General features: G+C 44.4%; 1 protein-coding gene across 1 annotated transcript in view; it reads left to right on the forward strand.

The window, feature by feature from the left end:
• Positions 1 to 733: 733 nt before the first annotated feature.
• The window catches only part of LOC141991943 (guanylate cyclase soluble subunit beta-2-like), a 34,863-nt gene continuing 15,846 nt past the window's right edge, over positions 734 to 19,750 (forward strand). Inside the window, exons 1-9 of the mRNA XM_074960412.1 lie at positions 734 to 788; positions 2,454 to 2,527; positions 6,217 to 6,311; positions 8,943 to 9,103; positions 9,889 to 9,988; positions 13,256 to 13,452; positions 14,011 to 14,125; positions 16,705 to 16,808; positions 17,739 to 17,955. Coding sequence (XP_074816513.1) covers positions 786 to 788; positions 2,454 to 2,527; positions 6,217 to 6,311; positions 8,943 to 9,103; positions 9,889 to 9,988; positions 13,256 to 13,452; positions 14,011 to 14,125; positions 16,705 to 16,808; positions 17,739 to 17,955 — 1,066 coding nt within the window. The 5' untranslated portion in view covers positions 734 to 785. The remainder of the gene's footprint in view (positions 789 to 2,453; positions 2,528 to 6,216; positions 6,312 to 8,942; positions 9,104 to 9,888; positions 9,989 to 13,255; positions 13,453 to 14,010; positions 14,126 to 16,704; positions 16,809 to 17,738; positions 17,956 to 19,750) is intronic.

Below are 19,750 nucleotides of genomic sequence, written 5' to 3' on the forward strand. Positions count from 1 at the left end.
CTGTATAGTCGGACAGGGGGTGCCTGTACATGGCAGCATGGCATTTTCGATGGACATTTTCTTGTGATAAGATCTCATCACTCATCTCTTCCCTCGTGGTAAGATTTCAAACTTGTTATTTCACATCCAAGTATGATTTAAGGGGCCAGAGTCTGATCTCTGTTACGCCAGTGTAAGTCTGGAGTTATTCCATTGATATGGTGAGACGAGACAGAGTCGAATGAACAAGTAGACCCAGCGTGGACCAGAGTAAGGGGAGACTGAACATACTGTCTTTGCAGGCACACACTCACTGCTACCTTTGGTTATTGCATGGTACTTGGATATTAGGGTGACAGGCATTTCTAAGGCACCTAAGACAAATACAAACAGATAGCACTGATCACTATCCGGAGAGGGCTTAAACGAGTGATCAACAAACTCCCTGAATCTGTAGTTCAAGTGCATTGTATGAGAGGCTGAGCCCGTGGAACAGTTTCAGGATTTTACATTAAAATAGTCATTTCCACCTCAGCCTAAGCACCACTTTTCCTCTGATTACCTCCATGCTGGACTTTCAGCGCTGTAATGCGAAGCTCTGTTTGGAGAGGCTCCATGGCCAGGTAAATGATTAGTTTCTGATTTCCCTGTGGATCTTTCTGTTTTGTGTGCGATGGGCTCTAGACAGTCCAAGTTGATCTGTTAAAAGAAGCAGGCTCTCACTGCTGGTGTGATGAAACAACTCACTCACTCCAGCACTACCTAGAGCACCTGCCCTGCACAATCGGCGAGCAGACAGCAGCACCATGGTAAGTGTCTTTCAGCATTACTCTTCTTTTTATGTTAAATGTTATACCAATAAATTAAAAACCAGCAGGATCTTATTAAAGGGAAAAAGGCAAAATACCACATTTATTGTGAATACAGAAAGAATCATAGTAAGCAGTTAGTTACAGCTGTAACATTCCATTCAATCTCATCTTTATTCACTCATTCATTCATACAAACACACACACACACACACACAGGTTCTGCAAGGTTGTTATCATAGTAAGCAGTTAGTTATAGCTGTAACATTCCATTCAATCTCATCTTTATTCACTCATTCATTCATACAAACACACACACACACACACACACAGGTTCTGCAAGGTTGTTATTATAGTAAGCAGTTAGTTATAGCTGTAACATTCCATTCAATCTCATCTTTATTCACTCATTCATTCATACAAACACACACACACACACACACAGAGGTTCTGCAAGGTTGTCATCATAGTTACCAGCCTTAGAGTTGCTCATGCCAAGCCACTGGCCAGGTGGCCTGGACATGAGGAGGGAGCAGGGCCTTGTCAGATGCTCATCTGATGCTCCTGGAAGTTGGTTTGCAGAATCAGACCCCAAAGTTCTCACTTTTTTAGAGTCTATTTTTATAGGAATTTCTTCCTATGCCAGTCTATGGGAATTGCTTCATCATGCTGTTGCTGAATCAATCAGCAGATAGCACATTCCTGACGGCTCCGTGCTGCTAGATGTTATCTTGTTCTTTGGTTCTCCCATTCTTGAGGCTGTTGGGTGGATTCCAGTCTGCCCTCCGGGGTCCTCTGGTTATTTCCACTTGACGCCTTCTTCAGCCGATGGACACTGGATTCTTAGGCTGGCACCTCCCTGATCATTCAGTTCTTATCCACACCAAGCATCCATCCACATCCATCCTCTATCTCTATTTTAATCACAGTTGTTAATACAACAAAAGGGCGGGGAGTCTCTGGGTGCTGTGTCTGTTGTTAGAGTATTGCTTTGAGTCTCTCTCTGTGAATTGCTTTGAGAACAGACTCTGTCTTAGAATGTACTAACGCAATTAGCAGCTTGCAAGTTTCACATACAGAGGGAGAGAAACAGTACCAAAAACCAAGAGACCTCTTAATTAGTAATACCCTGGAATTTAAACTATGGGGAATCAAACTCATTTGTGATTTTAATACAGAACTTCTTTAATATGATCCAACATCAATACCTAGTTTCTCAGATCAGATTTAAACACTAACTATACTGTATTTTACAACTAAAATATATTTGTCTTTCAATCAAGTCTTCAGGCTGACATAAGTGCTGTTAATTTCCTGCTTTCATCTATCCTTTAACCATATCAGTGCTGCATGATCCAAAAGAATTCAGAGTAACTGAAAACAACGTTCTGTAACCATTCTTAATTGCACGTTGGCTTTAAAGTTTAGTTAATATGTTTTCTCTATGGAAACCAGAACTACTGCTGTGTAGAGAACAAGTCTCGGGGAGTTTTGCATGAAGGCAGGAATGAGCAGTGCTATTAAATAAACAAACTTAACAAGAAATGGGGGAAAGACATAATTGTTTCCCCAAAGGGGTTGTCATTTCATTTTACTTAACCAGCCCATTAAGGGCTCTTTTCCCATGTTCCATTAGGCATAATGCTAATGTCTTCTCTCCCATAGTACGGATTTATCAACACCTGCCTGAAATCTCTAATTATAGAGAAATTTGGTGAAGAGACATGGGAAACACTCAAGTAAGTATTTGATCCTTTAAAAAGAGCAGTACTGATGACTTGGGGCTTCCATCATGGGAGCCAAAGAGGATTAAAATTTGATTGTGTCCTGTTGACCATTATAAATACAATTCAGGCCCACACAGCTCTATGTTTCACTGCTACAATTAATTATGAGCCGAGCATGCCAAATTCTGGGCTGAGTTACATCCCCGCTGCAGCTGAGGGAGTGGTGTTCAGCATAAATCAGAACAGAGCCCATGAGAGGCAAATTCATCCAAAATGTTATTTACTAACGCCAGTGGAGTTACACCGGAGAGCGATTTGTCCCTGAGACTCAGAATGCCCTTACCTTCTGCCACCTTCACCTTCTCCCTCCGGTAGTTCATTTCTAGTATATCATAATGTCATTTATCACATATTGTAAAACTAGCCCCACGTAATTTCAATGGAAGCGCAAGACTTGTTTTTTTCTGTTGGATTAGGCAACAATAAATAAGAACATAAGAATGGCCATACTGGGTCAGACCAAAGGTCCATCTAGCCCAGTATCCTGTCTACCGACAGTGGCCAGTGCCAGGTGCCCAGAGGGAATGAATAGACCAGGTAATCATCAAGTGATCCATCCCCCTGTCGCCCATTCCCAGCTTTTGGCAAACAGAGGCTAGGCACACCATTCCTGTCCATCCTGGCTAATAGCCATTGATGGACCTCTCCTCCATGAATTTATCTAGTTCTTTTTTGAACCTTCTTATAGGCTTGGCCTTCACAAGATCCTCTGGCAAAGAATTCCGCAGACTGACTGTGTGTTGGGTGAAGAAGTACTTCCTTTTTTTGTTTTAAACCTGCTGCCTATTCATTTCATTTGGTGACCCCTAGTTCTTGTGTTATGAGAAGGAGTAAATAACACTTCCTAATTTACTTTCTCCACCCCAGTCATGATTTTATAGACCTCTATCATACCCCCCTTTTTTATAGCTTAAAGTGAGCCACTTTTCATGCTGTTTTATTGACTTTCCACGGCCTTTCCTCTTTTGTGTGGTGGAGGAGCACCAGAGGCAGTGGTGGACAGGGGCAACTGTTGGAGCATCAGACCACTAGAGTTGTGTGGCCATGGGGTAGGGAGCGAGGAGCCAGGACTTCTTGGAGCCAGTGCAGAGACACAGGGTGTCCATGCAAATGGTCCTGCTGTGCTGGGCCTCTAGCAGATCTCCCAGGGTCTAAGCAGATGCTGGGATATTTGTGACTAGGGAGTAGTGATCACGTCTTCCCCAATGGAATGAATGGGAAAGCCTCCATAATGGAAATCTCATGCAGGTTACCTCCATACAGCCCTATTTCATAGCTAGGAGGAATGGTCGTGCTATGAGATCACAAAGAATAAATGTATAATAAGGGAGAAACACTCATAAGCTTTACAGCATATTATTAAGAGAGCTCATTACCTTGTCTTTGGAAGTGGTCGTGTTCATGAGGAGTGCTAAATTATAAAATACCACAGCAATGAGCACCATAGAAATGCCTATACTAATGGAAACATTAATAGTGAGTTCTCACACTTGTAGTTTCTGAAATGATAGATCAGGTGGTTGTTTGTTAGGTGGTTTGCATGGCATGCACTTCCATTCCCTTGAAAAACATTCACATTGACCTGAAGTGCTGCTTAACCTAATATTAAGATGAGACACACAGCCAAATTAACTTGGTTACATAGGTGTAAATCTGGAATTATTTACACTGGTGTAACTGGGAGCAGAAGTTGATCTGAAATAATAGACAGGGCTCTTGATGCAAGTTTGAACTATCACAATTTGCACAAAGATCCAAGAATCAACTTCTTGGCCTCTGATGCCTGCTCTAGCGAAGCAGAGTGTACTGTGACATTTGCAGAGTTTTTTTGGCTCTCTTCAGCACACACACATGCTTATGTTGGGTCTCACATACATCATTGTCTAAATCTGGCAACTCCTCTTCTGTTGGGCTGATAATAGTTTTATCGTTCAGAATTTACTTGCATTCTGCCTGCAGGCCTGCCAGAAATACCCAAGTTAGTCAGACTGTTCTCCAATTTTCCACTATTAGCTACTAAAATGGTTTTGCTTTAAATGCTCGCCACACAGGACTCATATACAATAATGCTAATGCATCCTGTGAAGTGATACAATGCTCTAGAGATCTCCCAGTGCAGTGGATTACTGTATAGCAGTCCACAGAATAGAGGACCGGAGACATGCTTAACACTCTGGAGAATGAGCAGAAAGAGGCGGAACTAGCGCGAACACTAATCCATGATCCCAAATAAAGCACTGGAGAAGCTTGAAAGACCATTAGGACAGGGACTGTCTCTTTCTCTATTGTTTGCATAGAGCTGAGCACATGTATGGTGCTCACTAAACCAACAGTAAAAGTCAGAAACGCAAATTAAACCAACCCTTGGTGGCTGGGTTGGGAAGAACATTGAATGCACTGTGCATGTCACCAAATCTGACTGATATCATGACTAGAAAGACAAGTCGGGTGTGGGAATATCTTTTACTGACCAATTTCTGTTGGTGAGACAGACAAGCTTTCAAACTGCACAGAGCTCTTCTTCAGGGCTGGGAAAGGTACTCCCAGTGCCTACTGCTACTGGCTGATTTATGGAGGGGAGTGATGTTAGGTCCTGTTTACACAGGGAGCTTTCCCTAAGAGAGAAAGGCTTGTTGTGTGGGCTAGGATTGAGTAGACATAGGTTCAAATCTCATCCTCTACCAGAGGCTTCTTATGTGACTATAGTCAAATCACTTAGGCCAAGAGCTTCCAAAAGGCACTAGCGATTTTCAGTGTGCAACCTGAGACACCTGAAAATCAGGCCCCTTTGAAGTGTCTTTAAATTCGGCACCCAGAGTGTAGAATTCCTGAAAATCTTGTCCTTAATCTGTGCCTGAGTTCCCCACCTATAAAATAAACAGGATTATTATCTTCTCACTCTTTGTCTATGCAGGCTGCAAGGTTTTCAGGCCAGGCACTCTCTCTTACTATGTGTTTGTACAGTGCCTGGAACAATGGGGCCCTGATCTTACTCATGGCCACTAGCTGCTACTGTGATACAAACAGTCCCTAATCATGGTAGCTAATAACATATTTTGAATATAGTAATTGTTTGTTGGTTTCGGCATTGTTTTCTTAACCAGAGCGGCCAGGGATTGCCCTCTCCTCTTGTCCCCCCTCCCCTGCCCCGAAGAACAAGCATCTAGCTCTGCACTGGTGAGGAGAGGGCCTAGGATGAACTGGCTTGAAGCCCCTTCTCTAAAATATTAAGCATTAATACAGTTTCCTTCCTCACTGATCATGTGACTATCTTCTTCCACCCGCTTTCAAGTTTTAATAACCAGACTTCTTATGGCCAGCACAGAGGAACTCTTGCCTTGCATTCAGGTTCCCCTCTGTGCTCCTTCAGACCCTGCTCCAGGAAATTCTAGGCTCACGTGCCAAGGAACAATTGGGAGCATTCAGTGACTTTCTGCTTTGCTGTTGCAGTTTCTTCTTGGGGACTTGCTCACATAACCATATGGAGATTTGGAATATGCTGGAACCTGCTTTCTCGGTAACTCTGGCCTAGTTTCACTGTATTCAGTTCTGTTGATGGATGGATTGGTTTCAGGCAGTGACCAGTCTGAGTGGTTTCCCTTCTGTGTTATCATAAATCTTAATTTTCCGGTTTTTTTCAGAACACAGGCAGAGGTCCAAGACACCTTCATGACTTACACTGTGTATGATGACGTTATTACTCTGAAGCTGATCCAAGAAGCCTGCAAAATCCTGGGTAAGGACTGCTCATTACCTGATTGCTGACTTATTGACCACTGACCATTTACTCAGTGCTCTTCCCACTGACACTGTCCCTGGCTGGCCAAGAGGCCAGATCATGGCAGTAACACAATGCGCCCCCCCACTGGATGCACTGTGGAGCTGCACTATACAAGGGGAAGCTCTGGTAGGGCTCATGCAACATCTCCTGGGGGCTGCGTAGCATGAGGAGTGCGCAAGGTGTGTGGTTGAGAAGGATGAGGCAGCGGGTGCTCCCTCCTTGCCCAGCTAGCTCTGGTCCATGGCCCAGGCCCCTCCCTTTGGAGTGCCTGGCTGGGGGTGGTAGGAGCCCTGCAAGTCTGGTAGCCTTTGCGCTGAGCCTGCCTGCTGCACATTGCTGCATTTGCCAGCACTTTGGAGCTGATTGTCTCCGAGCGCTGGGTGCTCCCAAGAGCAGCTGCGTTAGGGGCCAGCCAGGGAGCAGCCAGTCCTGTGGAGCTTTTCCATTGCGCTGGGGCTGAGACAGATCTGCAGCAATTTGTTTACAAAGGGCTTCCCAAACTGAACCTTGCTATTTGTTTGTGGAAGCAGGAAGTGACCCCATAAATGCACTTGAAGGCTGGAGATCAGTGAACTCCAGGAATGCCCAGAGCTGGCCTCTTGTTATCTCCAGCCTCCCACAGAGGATACCCCAGTACAACCCTCCTGCTTACATTAGAGGGCCTTGGAGACGTCCCTGTGGCTTCTCCAGAGGGAGGCCGTTGTTGGGGATGGAGGGGAGAGAGGATGACTGGAGGAAAGAGGGCCACTGGCTTCTCAGGTCTAAACACAAAGCTTTACCCCCATCTGCCCAAACCTTCACGAGAGCTGTGACTCCGAGGTTCTCGCCAAGTGAATTTGAGGTGAGATGTGAGGCTTTCACACATCTAAGTTTTGCAAGCTTTGTTGTCATGAGACACTGATCAGATGGTACACTATTCTCTTGGCATTTGGATAAGAGGTGCTATAGAACAGGGTGGGCCTAGCTGGCAGGTTACTGAACACTACAGTCCCAAAAGAGAGTCATCTCTCTCTCTCTCTCTCTTTTTTTTAAATGTAGAAAAATTCACTGCGATCCCTGGTCTAAAGCATGGCTGTTGCAGACAGCTGTATTGGGATGTAGGATTTGTAGCATGGTATTAACCCCAGGAGTCAACATGGTCTTAAATTACTCCATCCTGATACCTCTTATCTGTTTTCCTTGTCCACAAAAGAGCTGTTTTACTCTTGGGGATTAGGGAATCCACAGCTCTGTTTAGTACCAGCCTTGACAGTACGGCTTAATCAACATGGCAACAAACACAGGGATATTAAGGAAACAGTGGCCTGATAAAGTGGAGCGCAAGCAGCATAAATTAAACAAACTAGATTCTAGGGCCTGATTTCAAACTCATTTACCCTAGTATAAACCAGGGTTAACCCCACTGAAGGTAATGGATTCCACCAACATACACTGCAGCCAACATTTTCTGCTGTGGGTGTGGCCATAATGCCTCTTTGCTAGCTTCATTAAGGTCTGGTGTATTTAAAGTCAAAAATAGACATAGCTCTGAAAACTGTCCCCACCAGTAGATCTGGGTGCATAATGGATCTTTTGGTTCACTGACGTCTCAGAGTAGCTTGAACCAAATATGAGAATTTTGAAAATTTCTGATGAATTGAAATGTTGGAAAAAATGTCAAAAGCCCAATTCAACATTTTTTGTTTCAGTTGCAGGTATTTTAACAAATGCAAAGGCAGATTAGATCCACAAACTAGCTAGCGGAAGAGGAGGCAGTGGTCTCCTTACAAGCTTTAGCCCAGGAGTAAAGGCACTTTCCCGGGATGTGGGGAAACCTGGCTTCAATTCCCCCTCTTCCTAATGTGGAGAAGGGATTTGTAGTCGGGTATCCTGCATTGCAGGAGTAGCTCCCTAACCATCAAGCTATAGAGTCCTTCTCTTTCCCTGGCCCAATGGCTATTTATTGTCATTCACAGTGGCAAGTCATAGTTACTTATGAATAGTCATTGGGCCAGGGAAAGAGAATGACTCTTTAGCTTGGTGGTTAGGATAGTCACCTAGGATTTGGGACAACCAAGCTGCAGTCCCTGCTCTGTTGATTATTTACAAAAAGTGGAACAGGAACGACAGGGAGACCCATAACAGTGTACCCCACCACCTAGGGTACTCTCTTACAATGTGGGAGATACAAGTTCAAATCTCTTCTTCATATCAGGCAGGGGAAGGAATTGAAGCCACATCCAGAAGAGAGCCCTAAGCGCTAGGCCATAGCTTCTAAGGAGAAGCCAACCACTTCTTCCTCCATCTGTTTTGTGACTCCAGTCGGAAACATTTTTTCAATTTTTGGTTCCGTCGAAACAATCTGGCAAACTCGACACAAATTTGCAAATATCTTTGGGTTGGCCAAAATGGCATTTGTCAGCATATAAACTTGTTGCCAGAAACATTTTCATCCAGCTCTACCCACCAGATCATAACAACTTTTGTAATAGGTCACGTGGAGGCCTTGGCCATTTGCCTGTGTCCGTTTCAGACCTTAAAGCTTGGGTCAGGTCACAGGGTATAGATAGCATTGCACAGCTGTAAATCCAAATATCTTTTACACAGATGTGTCAGAAGACGTAGTGCTGAAACTTTTTGGAGAATATTTCTTTACTTTCTGTAAGATGTCTGGCTATGATCGAATGCTACGGACTTTGGGAGGGAATCTAACTGAATTTATCGAGAATCTAGATGCCCTTCATAGTTACCTTGCATTGTCTTACCAGGTACTGTCTTCTTGCTGTGGATGTAAATTGCTCCGCTCCCTGGCAATTTTTCTAGTTCTGTGCTTTAGGGAAGAAATCCTCTCCCTACCATCCTGCTACTGTAAGAAGATGGGGAATCGTCCCCATCAGCCCACGTGCTGGCAGTGGAATTGAAAGTCTCAAGCTATTCCACCCTAAAGGGTTTTACAAACCCATCTCCGCATGGCACTGCCAGATCCTCCAGCTTTGCCCTTCTCGTGTCCACTCTGGTCCATCCCAAGTCCCCCTGGAGGTAGCCACCCTGGAAGCCCCAAGGGAGCTGTACACCCCTCTCTGTGTTGCTTTCCCAAGGCTTACCTCTCCCCTTTGCAACAGCATTGCAGTGGTTCCTCTGCCAAAGGAGTGTGCTTCTATGTGTTGGAAGGATTTGCCCCTAAATGCCTAACAGCAGATTTGCAGGTACAATTGAGAGAGTTCAAAACATCCTGTGGCCACCTCTGGTTCTTGTGTTCACTAAAACGGCTTGGCAATGATGGAACATGCCGAACCTACCCCAGCATCCCATGAACAAATACTTGGTGCAAAACCAAAAATCCCTCAAGCAAACAAGAGACAATGCCCTAGTCCAACAGGTTAGATTTTTTTTTCATGCCAGTTTTCAGTTTGCTGATAAGTCTTTATGTCTTTGAAGTAATTGATGAAATAGTGGGCCAGACCCTCAACTGGTGTAAATCAGCATAGCTCAGTGACATCTCTAGGACAGATGACTATGCAGGTGTACTGGGTTCTCTTGTCTCCTCACTTAGGAAATGAACGCACCATCATTTCGCGTGGAAAAGAGGACCGACGGGGCAATGTTACTTCACTACTATTCTGACAGGAGAGGCCTGTGTCATATTGTCCCAGGTAAAACCAATATTATTTCATACTAGGCCATAGTGTGCTCTCAGATATCTGTCACCCAGGGCTCCCTGGGACTTCAGCACTTTGAGTCCTCACCTTCAAGGCCATGTTCAGCTTAGTTCCTGCATCTCTCTGCTCCTCTCTCTTTTCCCTTTGGAAAAGTTAGCCCCTTCATGCTTTTCTCCATCTGCACGCTCCTCTTCTCCTCCTTGAAACCCTTCCTTAAGACACACTTCTTCCAAAAGGCCCATGACTCTTAGTACTCCCGTACAATGAAGCATTAACAAAAGGATGCTGGAATATTTAGTTTAAAAGGGAGTTAGACAAAAATGGTGGGACCAACAGGACATGTATTGAATGCCACCAGTCACTTTGTTTTCCATGTTGCTTTAGCAGTACATTGACTGTCTAGATTGTAAGGTGTTTGGGGCAGGGACCTGTCTTCTTGTTTGTAAAGTGCCTTATGCTGTTGTGTGCAATTGCTTACTTACCTCGTCCAGCATCAGATACAGCCGTGCCTCAGTTTCCCCTCAGCAACTGGGTAGTTAATGTGGTTTAGCCTGCTGGCCAAACTACAAGGGCTTCTACAAGAAGATTACAAAAGTCCAAAACAAAGGGTGTGTGTGTGTGGAAATTGTCACATGGTTCCTGGCCTACAGATGAATGAATTATCTTAATTATGGGCTGAACCAGAACCAGGGCTTTACTTAGTCTGTAGGCTCCCCTAAAGGGCCAGCATATCTAATGACAGTGCTCTATAAATAATAAGAAGAAAACATTTCAGTGCTCAGCCTCAGCTTCTGAATTCAGATGAAGCAGCTTCCTTTCCTTCTGCTTTAGCAGATCATCTCCAGTGCAAGTTGGTGGATCCATATTTGGCTGCTTAATATGGGAGGGAGGAGACTAATGTGGGACTGAGGTGGGCCAGAGATACAAACTTCAGCTGTGAATCCATCTCCAAATTTCCCTAGTCTCCAGGTGCTCAGATTGAGGATTTTGGTCTGGAATCATCTCTACTGTGAGAGTGGAGATGGTCAGAAAATAGGTTTTCTCCCATAGAAATGCTGACGTGGTTTCTCATACCCCTAGTTTCTTCAATGGGCCAGGCTCCCTGGCTGGACTAAATCTCCCATGGTACACCATGGTCTCTCCTCTTGCTGTCACCTCAGTGCATCATGGGAGATGTCCACCCAATAGAGGAGAAAAGAACCATGAGGCATCCAAACTACAACTCCCATGAGGCACTAACGTGGCATGGAGCCCGATCCAGTCTGCCTGACTCCAGTCCTAGGCTTTATTGCTGAGACCACCCTTCTTGGCTTATTTGGTGCCCTTCAAAGACAGTATTTGGACCCTCTAGGGTTCTTATGTACTGTTATGAGCTGGGTTAAACCTTGTTCCAGGTTGCGTTAAAACTGATGTCTGAATGCACCCTTCACTTGAGACGGTGGAAAGAGACAATAAAGGCAGGTGGGTTGGGGACACCTAAAACAAGACCTAATAGAGTCTGCCCAGAAACTAGCCCCAGCTGGGTGGAAGCAGCGCTTAATTTGTAATGAAAGAGGTGCTGGGGCTCAAGCAATTAGGTGCGAGGGCTCAAGCAATTTTTTTACATTCAAAACTGATGCAGCAAGCCCAGAGGTGCCAGGGCTATGAACTGTCAAGCCTAGAGGTGCCATGGCCCTGGCACAAATTAAGCACTGGGTGGAATGTTCCGCTGGATAATAGTTCCAATCAGATGAGTATGTGAAATAGACAAGCTGGGGTACAGACACAGAACAAAGTGACAGACTATGAGGCAAAAAGCACAAAAGCAATAGCCGGTTGTGTGTATGACCTGGGAAAAAGCTAGAGATGAGTGTTTTAGATCTGGTGTTGGCTAGAGAGGCTTGGAGCTGTAAGTTAAGAAACTATTCTTTTGTTTCTGGTTCACCCTGCATTTGGAAGAGCAGGACCTTTCCCATTGCTTGTAAATAAGCAAGTTTGCATCAAAGAAAATACCAGACTCCATCATCAGTTTCTGCCCCCAGCTGGCACATCCCCATGCCTCTGAATTTTGATTAGGTGCTTGGGTAGAAAATGGACAAGAGCCTTAAGCTGTTTCTCCCCACAGAGAAGAAAAGCACAAATGCTTGAGGGATGACAATTTTATGAGTTGGAGCAATCCCTGAGCTTCCTGTCAGGAGATTCTTTCAGAGCAGCTGTGGGGCTCCCTTCTTCTCGTGGAAGGAAATTGATGGGGGCCATAGAGTGTGTGCAGGACTTTAGGTTTGATCTATGTGCAAAGTTGCACTGGTTTAACTAAAGGTATGTTTTTAAACTGATTTAGTTAAACCAGTGCAAACCCCTGTATGGACACACTTAATTTGATTTAAATCTGGTTTATAACTGGTTCAGCTTGCATTGGTAAATTGAAAAACACCTCTTTAGTTAAACCACTGCAATGTCTGTGTTTAGGCCAGACCTGAAGTACAGGATCTTATGAAGTGTGTAAGTCCCATGTCCCACCCACTTTTGAAGAGACAGTAGTAATGAGATACTGGGTTTTTAAAGGGCAACATTGTTGCCACATGTGGGAATCAAAATGGGCACATATGATTATTAGTTTGTGTGTGTGGCTTTGTTAACTTGATAAAATCCAAATTGTTGCAGGGTCACACAACTGGTGCCCAGCGACTACTAGGACGGGGACTCTATAAATACCACAGACAGACAGACAGACAGAAATCTGAATAGATCTAACATGTCAGCTGAACATTATGCTCATTGGTTTACATTGGGGTAGGACACCCATTTTGCTTTTTCCTTCTAGAAACAGAATAATAAAAGTTACCTTTACCTACAAGGTGCACTTTATGAACAATTTTAACTCCAGGCCAAATTCAGAGTCAGAGACTGATCTCAGTTACACTGGTGTAAATTTGGAGGCATTCTGCCTTCACTGAAGTTCCTTAGGATTTATGCTGATATAACAGAATCAAGAATATGGTCTTCAGAATTACTGATGTCAGTGGGTTTGCAGCAGTGAAAGTCAATGTAGAATCAGGTTATAATGTTACGTTGTATGGCATCTTTCATACCAATATATTAGAGTATAAATAATACAATTGTGGAGATTGCTGAGAGGTACAGCTTAGGCAAAGAAGAAAAGAGATACGGAGCCGAAGAAGTTTTGCTAACACGAATAGGTCACCATATAAATCTTAAATCTTTTTACGAATACAGACTAACACGGCTGTTACTCTGAAACATATAAATCTTCTGATTCAGGTATCATAGAGTCCGTTGCCAGGGACTTCTTCAACAGTGAAGTGACAATGGAAATTCTTACTCAGAGTGAAGAAAAGGAGCGCACTGGGGAAAAGGAGCATGTGATATTTCTTGTTCAGCAGAAGGCTAAAAGGCCAAAGAGAAAAACCAAAAAGACAACAAATCCAGAAAGCGGAGACTCCCACAAAGATAAAGAGGTGCAGTAAATCATGTATGGAAATGAGGGAGGTTTACTTCCAGTTTTCTGTGCCTGTCCGGTTTCTCTTAATTTACAAGAGATATTTTTAAGGCAAACAATCCACACATTCTCCCTTTCAGTTTAGAGCTGGATTGAGGATGGTGAGTCTGAGCCTATCTTGCTCCTATGTAAAATGAGGGCAAAGTGGATGTATTTCACGGAGGAGTAAGGTCTACACCAGGTGCAAGGCAGTGGGGCATCAGGCCTGTAAAGCTCCGGATAAGTCACAGGTTAGAGTTCACGTCTGAGACTGAATACTCAATTAAATAAATAATAATTTAAAACGATGTGATATATTGTATTTGAGAAAGAGCATGTGATCATGTAATTAAAGACGGCCTGTGCACAATGAAGCAAAGTGAAGGTTATATGTGCAACCTTAGCTTTAGCATTTCCTGTCTTTTAAGTTCTTAACAATTCAGCCTTAATGTTGTCTTAATATAGTGTGTTAAAATGGACTGTCTGTATGAATCGTTCACACACAAACATTCTCCTCTCTTTGACTGCTGCGCTCCAGAAGGCACTAGAAGTAGCTTTTCAGACAACGAAGGAGAACTATTCTGCTCTCTCGTGCTGCCCAGAAAAGAAATCCCACTGGGATATTGTGAAAAGTGTTGTGAAATTTGGGAAAGGTGAGTGTACTAACCTCCGTTACAGTGATCATAATGAGATATGGGGCTCAGCTGTGCAGACAAACGGACACATTCCCAGGAGGATGGCAGCCTGTTGGATATAAATACTGGAGGCAGTGATATCCAGTCCAGAGGATATCACTGATTTATGTACGGATAGCAGAGTTTGGACTTGGTGAGAGGTTTTCTTGTTTAAATATGATCAGACCATAATTTGCAATTACTTTATTTGCCCCAGACGCTTTTCTTCATTTCCATTGATGTAACTTGATGCCTGGGTCTCTATACTCATTGTGGGACTTTTATGATGTTTTTTTCCTGTTTAAATTATTTTAAAAATACTATAGTGCAATGGGACTGGCCACTCAGTCATAGGGGCTGGACCTAGGGCTACTGGGGGTGCTACCACACCCCCTGGCTTGAAGTGGTTTCCATTATAGGCAGGCTTTACAGTTTGGTTCACTGGTTCTCAGCACCCCCAAAAATTTTTTGAGCACCTCTGCACACAGGAGACTGATAGAAGCATGGAAAGGCTTTCACTTATAGGGGTGTTTTTGCGGCCAATGTGAAGAGACTTGATCCCAGTCTACTGTCCCGGTGTGAAGTGGCCACACCAGCACAGCCTTGTAGGCAGGCTCTGAAGAGAAGTCAAGGACTGGAATAAACAGGAAGAATTAATTATCTTCCTACTTTGGCAGGGTCCCACCCAGGTCAGCTCTGAGGTACTGTTGGGTAGATTATTTTACTGCTGCCCACGCTGTACCTGTTCCGTGGATAAACAGAGGCCCTCATTCTCGAGGACTGTGAATATGGCACCTTACAGCATGTCCAAATTCATACGCACTGAAAGCATTGTGAATGAGTTTAATGATCATGGCAGTGAGGCAGTAATGCCGCTTTAGCCAGGCACAGTAGGGGTAAGGGCTGTGCACACTCTCCGTATACCGCTCAGTCAGCACACCGTTCTCCTGGCCTGTAACACATTGATACTCCAGTCTAGCTACTCTCATAAGTCAAGCCAGCTAATTGTGCAGCAATTTTTAAAATGTGCACTGCTGGTAACTAGGATGAAACTGCCCATCTTGTTCGCCTTTAAGTCAGGATTTGAAGAGGTGAAAGGCTAATGTGCTAACCTGTTCTCCCGCCCCCCCTACTCCCGCTCCATTCCCAGCTGTGTGGCGGTTATAAATGTCTGGGAGAAGCTGTGTGGTTCCAGTCTGAGCTCTTTCACTGACAACTAGAAAAACAGGCCATTAGTCACACTTCGTCATCTGCAGGATTCTAAGCACCCCTTCCAATTACTGCTGCTGCTAGCTGGCCAAACGCATTGTTGACAATGTTTCTCTGTGCTATCCAAAAGGTTTTGTTATGAAAAAATGTCGTACCAAAAATGACTGAAGTAGCCTTCAGCATTACACAGTGCAGCTTTGTATAGCAACGGTAAGGGTAGTTATGGTACTGTGGCCAAGCGCTTTGTCAGCATTTTCTTCACAGACGCTATAGTTCAGGGGCTTAATATATTGCCCATAAAACACTGCTGTGGGCAGAAACTTGGCCTCTGAGGTGACTTTTCCGTTTGATAGCGACTTTTTTTCTTTAATTTGGGAAATTAAAATCCATTTGGCCAGTGTTCATTTATAAGTGACTGTGAGGCAGCGAAGAAGCTCAAGCAACACACTTAGACACTCAATTCTCCTGTTCCAGCGAGCGAGGGCTTATGTTTTAGTCAAGGAAAACAAAGCACAACAGACAGTTTGGTCCACATTCTCAAAGGTATTTTGGTTCCTAATTTCCACTGATACCAATGGACACTGAGAGCCTAAATACCTTTGAGGCTCTGGGCCTTTTTGTCTAGATGCAAGGACCTGCTTTCTCTCAGGCAGTCTCTGACTTCCTCTTCATGCAGATGCCTTTTTTGGTTTGTGCCTGGAGCACCTATGTAAGACTGTTGCCAGGATCTCTGCATTTGCAAGGGACAAGGTAAAGTTTCTGCTTATTGTCACAGGGATTAAGTAACGAAGTTCAGCCTATTTCAGGCGATATTAAAAACCTCATCATTAGACTGTGCTTCTCTCCATATTAAAATAGATTAGAGCTGGTCAAAAGATCTTGGATAACATTGTTTGATGAAAAGTGTCTTTTTGATCAAAAAAACTGTGAAAAAATTTCCATGTTTGTTGAAATCTTTCAGGATTGTTGAAAGTCTGACAACATACATATTTTTGTTTTTTTGACCAAAAAAAAAAATCCACAATAAAAGTTGATGAAACATAAAAAATATGTTCATCAAGGCTTTTCACAGAAAATAAAGATACGTTTTTGACCAACTGTACAGCAGAGTATGATGGACTGAGGGCAGTGCTTAATTTATGCCAGGGCTGAGCACCTCTCGGCTTGCTGCATCAGTTATGAATGTAAAAAATTAGCAAATTAAGCACTGACTGAAGGGGAGTTTTCCAAAGGCAGAAAGGGCATGTATGCTCCCAACTCCTGTTAACATTCCATGGAAGTTTGGTGCCCAGATTCCATTTGTGCCTTTGAAAGTCTCCCCCTTATTCCTTGTGTTTGTTTTTTTGCAGGGAACCTGTCACATACTTTTGACCCAGTTTATCCAGAGAGGCTTTGGGTGGAAGAGAGAACATTCTGCAATGCTTTTCCTTTCCACATTGTGTTTGATGAAGAAGTAAGACAGCCTCCCTGGTCGGAAGCTTGTAGCTAAAGATGTTATGGCAGAGAAAACAATCTAAGGCCTGGATCCTCAGCTGCCATGGACGTCATGGAAGCTGGCATTAGACTGATTTACAGCAGCGGAGAATCTGACCTTAATTGTTCTCTCTCTTGCCTTATGTTGGAAATGAAGGAACATCACATTTTGTCTTGATATTTGCATGTGTATAATTAAAATTAGAATTGACAAACACCTGCCGTCTTAGTCAGCGTTCCCACTGGCCAATGGTACGTCAGGACGGTGTGTCTGGTACCCTAGGGGCACCCATTGTCAACCACCACGAATCTCTGTGTTGGGCTCTCCTGCACCATTGCTGCCTGCCTCCCACGTAGCTGTGCAAGAAGTACTACTTAAACTGGGCTAAATACTGCTGAAGTTACATCATTTTACCCCATTGAAATCTATGGATCTGGGCATACGGATGAGTTCAGATCTGCTCCCAAAGACACCTGTGAAAAGATCTGACCTTATCTGTGTGCCCAGATCCATAGACTTTGCCCCACCCTCAGCAGCTGTGGAAATGCTAGGACTGCACATTTCTTGAGCTCCTGTCACCTCACCTTGAGTCCTCCTAGCCCTAGGTCTCTATCCCCTCCTTGAACTCCCTAAGTTAGTTTCTATTGGGCAGGGGTGGGGAGTGGGCTCAGACAGACTCAGGCTAGAAGCTTGGACTCTGAATGTGTGACTTCGGATGCTACCCTGAGCAGTCTTTCTTGAGATATCAAAGCGGTAGCCCCTGGTCTCAGACTAGTGAGGGGCTGGACACATATTTACTCAATCCAAAATTAAGCAGGTTTTAAAATACCTTCTCCCCTCCACATTCCTTTGTTTTTGAAAGAGTTTTTAGCTTTAACCCAGGTTTATGATTTTCCTTCCTGTCCTTAGCTAAGGATCAAGCAGGCAGGTGTGAACGTTCAAAAGTTTGTGCCAGGACTACGGCGACCAGGGGGCAGAGTGGATAAATACTTTACTGTCGTCCATCCACAAGTTACCTTCACCATTTTCAGCATAAGGAAATTTATCAACAGTCAATTTGTCCTCAGAGCACACAGAGAAATGTTGCCTGACTCACGGAGAAACCAACCCATGCTGAAGCTCCGAGGTACTAACTTACAGCTGCTTTTTACTGCTGCCCAGAGTGTGTGGGGGATACCCAGGCAGAGAGGAGTAGCTGAAAAGCCTGGAGGTTGAATTTTCTTAACTATACTTTTACTTTTGGAAAACTGGGCTACGTGTCCCTCAACTAATGGCTAGAGCATGGTTTATCAAATCGGTCATAATGTGGAGCAAACCTTAGGGAGAGTTTCTCTTGTAGGCCACTTCCTGTCCCAATCAAGCTCCCAGTCAATTTGGGACTATTTAGAAAAGCTGGACGAGCACAAGTCCATGGGGCCGGATGCGCTGCATCCGAGAGTGCTAAAGGAGTTGGCGGATGTGATTGCAGAGCCATTGGCCATTATCTTTGAAAACTCATGGCGATCGGGGGAAGTCCCGGACGACTGGAAAAAGGCTAATGTAGTGCCCATCTTTAAGAAAGGGAAGAAGGAGGATCCTGGGAACTACAGGCCAGTCAGCCTCACCTCAGTCCCTGGAAAAATCATGGAGCAGGTCCTCAAGGAATCAATTCTGAAGCACTTAGAGGAGAGGAAAGTGATCAGGAACAGTCAGCATGGATTCACCAAGGGCAAGTCATGCCTGACTAATCTAATTGCCTTCTATGACGAGATAACTGGCTCTGTGGATGAGGGGAAAGCAGTGGACGTGTTGTTCCTTGACTTTAGCAAAGCTTTTGACATGTTCTCCCACAGTATTCTTGCCAGCAAGTTAAAGAAGTATGGGCTGGATGAACTGACTATAAGGTGGATAGAAAGTTGGCTAGATTGTCGGGCTCAACGGGTAGTGATCAATGGCTCCATGTCTAGTTGGCAGCCGGTGTCAAGTGGAGTGCCCCAAGGGTCGGTCCTGGGGCCGGTTTTGTTCAATATCTTCAGAAATGATCTGGAGGATGGCGTGGATTGCACCCTCAGCAAGTTTGCAGATGACACTAAACTGGGAGGAGAGGTAGATAAGCTGGAGGGTAGGGATAGGATACAGAGGGCCCTAGATAAATTAGAGGATTGGGCCAAAAGAAATCTGATGAGGTTCAACAAGGACAAGTGCAGAGTCCTGCACTTAGGACGGAAGAATCCCATGCACCGCTACAGACTAGGGACCGAATGGCTAGGCAGCAGTTCTGCAGAAAAGGACCTAGGGGTTACAGTGGACGAGAAGCTGGATATGAGTCAACAGTGTGCCCTTGTTGCCAAGAAGGCCAATGGCATTTTGGGATGTATAAGTAGGGGCATTGCCAGCAGATCGATGGACGTGATCATTCCTCTCTATTCGACATTGGTGAGGCCTCATCTGGAGTACTGAGTCCAGTTTTGGGCCCCACACTACAAGAAGGATGTGGAAAAATTGGAAAATGTCCAGCGGAGGGCAACAAAAATTATTAGGGGACTGGAACACATGACTTATGAGGAGAGGCTGAGGGAACTGGGATTGTTTAATCTGCGGAAGAGAAGAATGAGGGGGGATTTCATAGCTGCTTTCAACTACCTGAAAGGGGGTTCTAAAGAGGATGGAGCTAGACTGTTCTCAGTGGTAGCAGATGACAGAACAAGGAGTAATGGTCTCAAGTTGCAGTGGGAGAGGTTTAGGTTGGATATTAGGAAAAACTTTTTCACTAGGAGGGTGGTGAAGCACTGGAATGGGTTACCTAGGGAGGTGGTGGAATCTCCTTCCTTAGAAGTTTTTAAGGTCAGGCTTGACAAAGCCCTGGCTGGGATGATTAAGTTGGTGATTGGTCCTGCTTTGAGCAGGGGGTTGGACTAGATGACCTCCTGAGGTCCCTTCCA

Source organism: Natator depressus, chromosome 1 (genome assembly GCF_965152275.1).
Source record: "Natator depressus isolate rNatDep1 chromosome 1, rNatDep2.hap1, whole genome shotgun sequence".
In the NCBI taxonomy this organism is placed as follows: Eukaryota; Metazoa; Chordata; order Testudines; family Cheloniidae; genus Natator; species Natator depressus.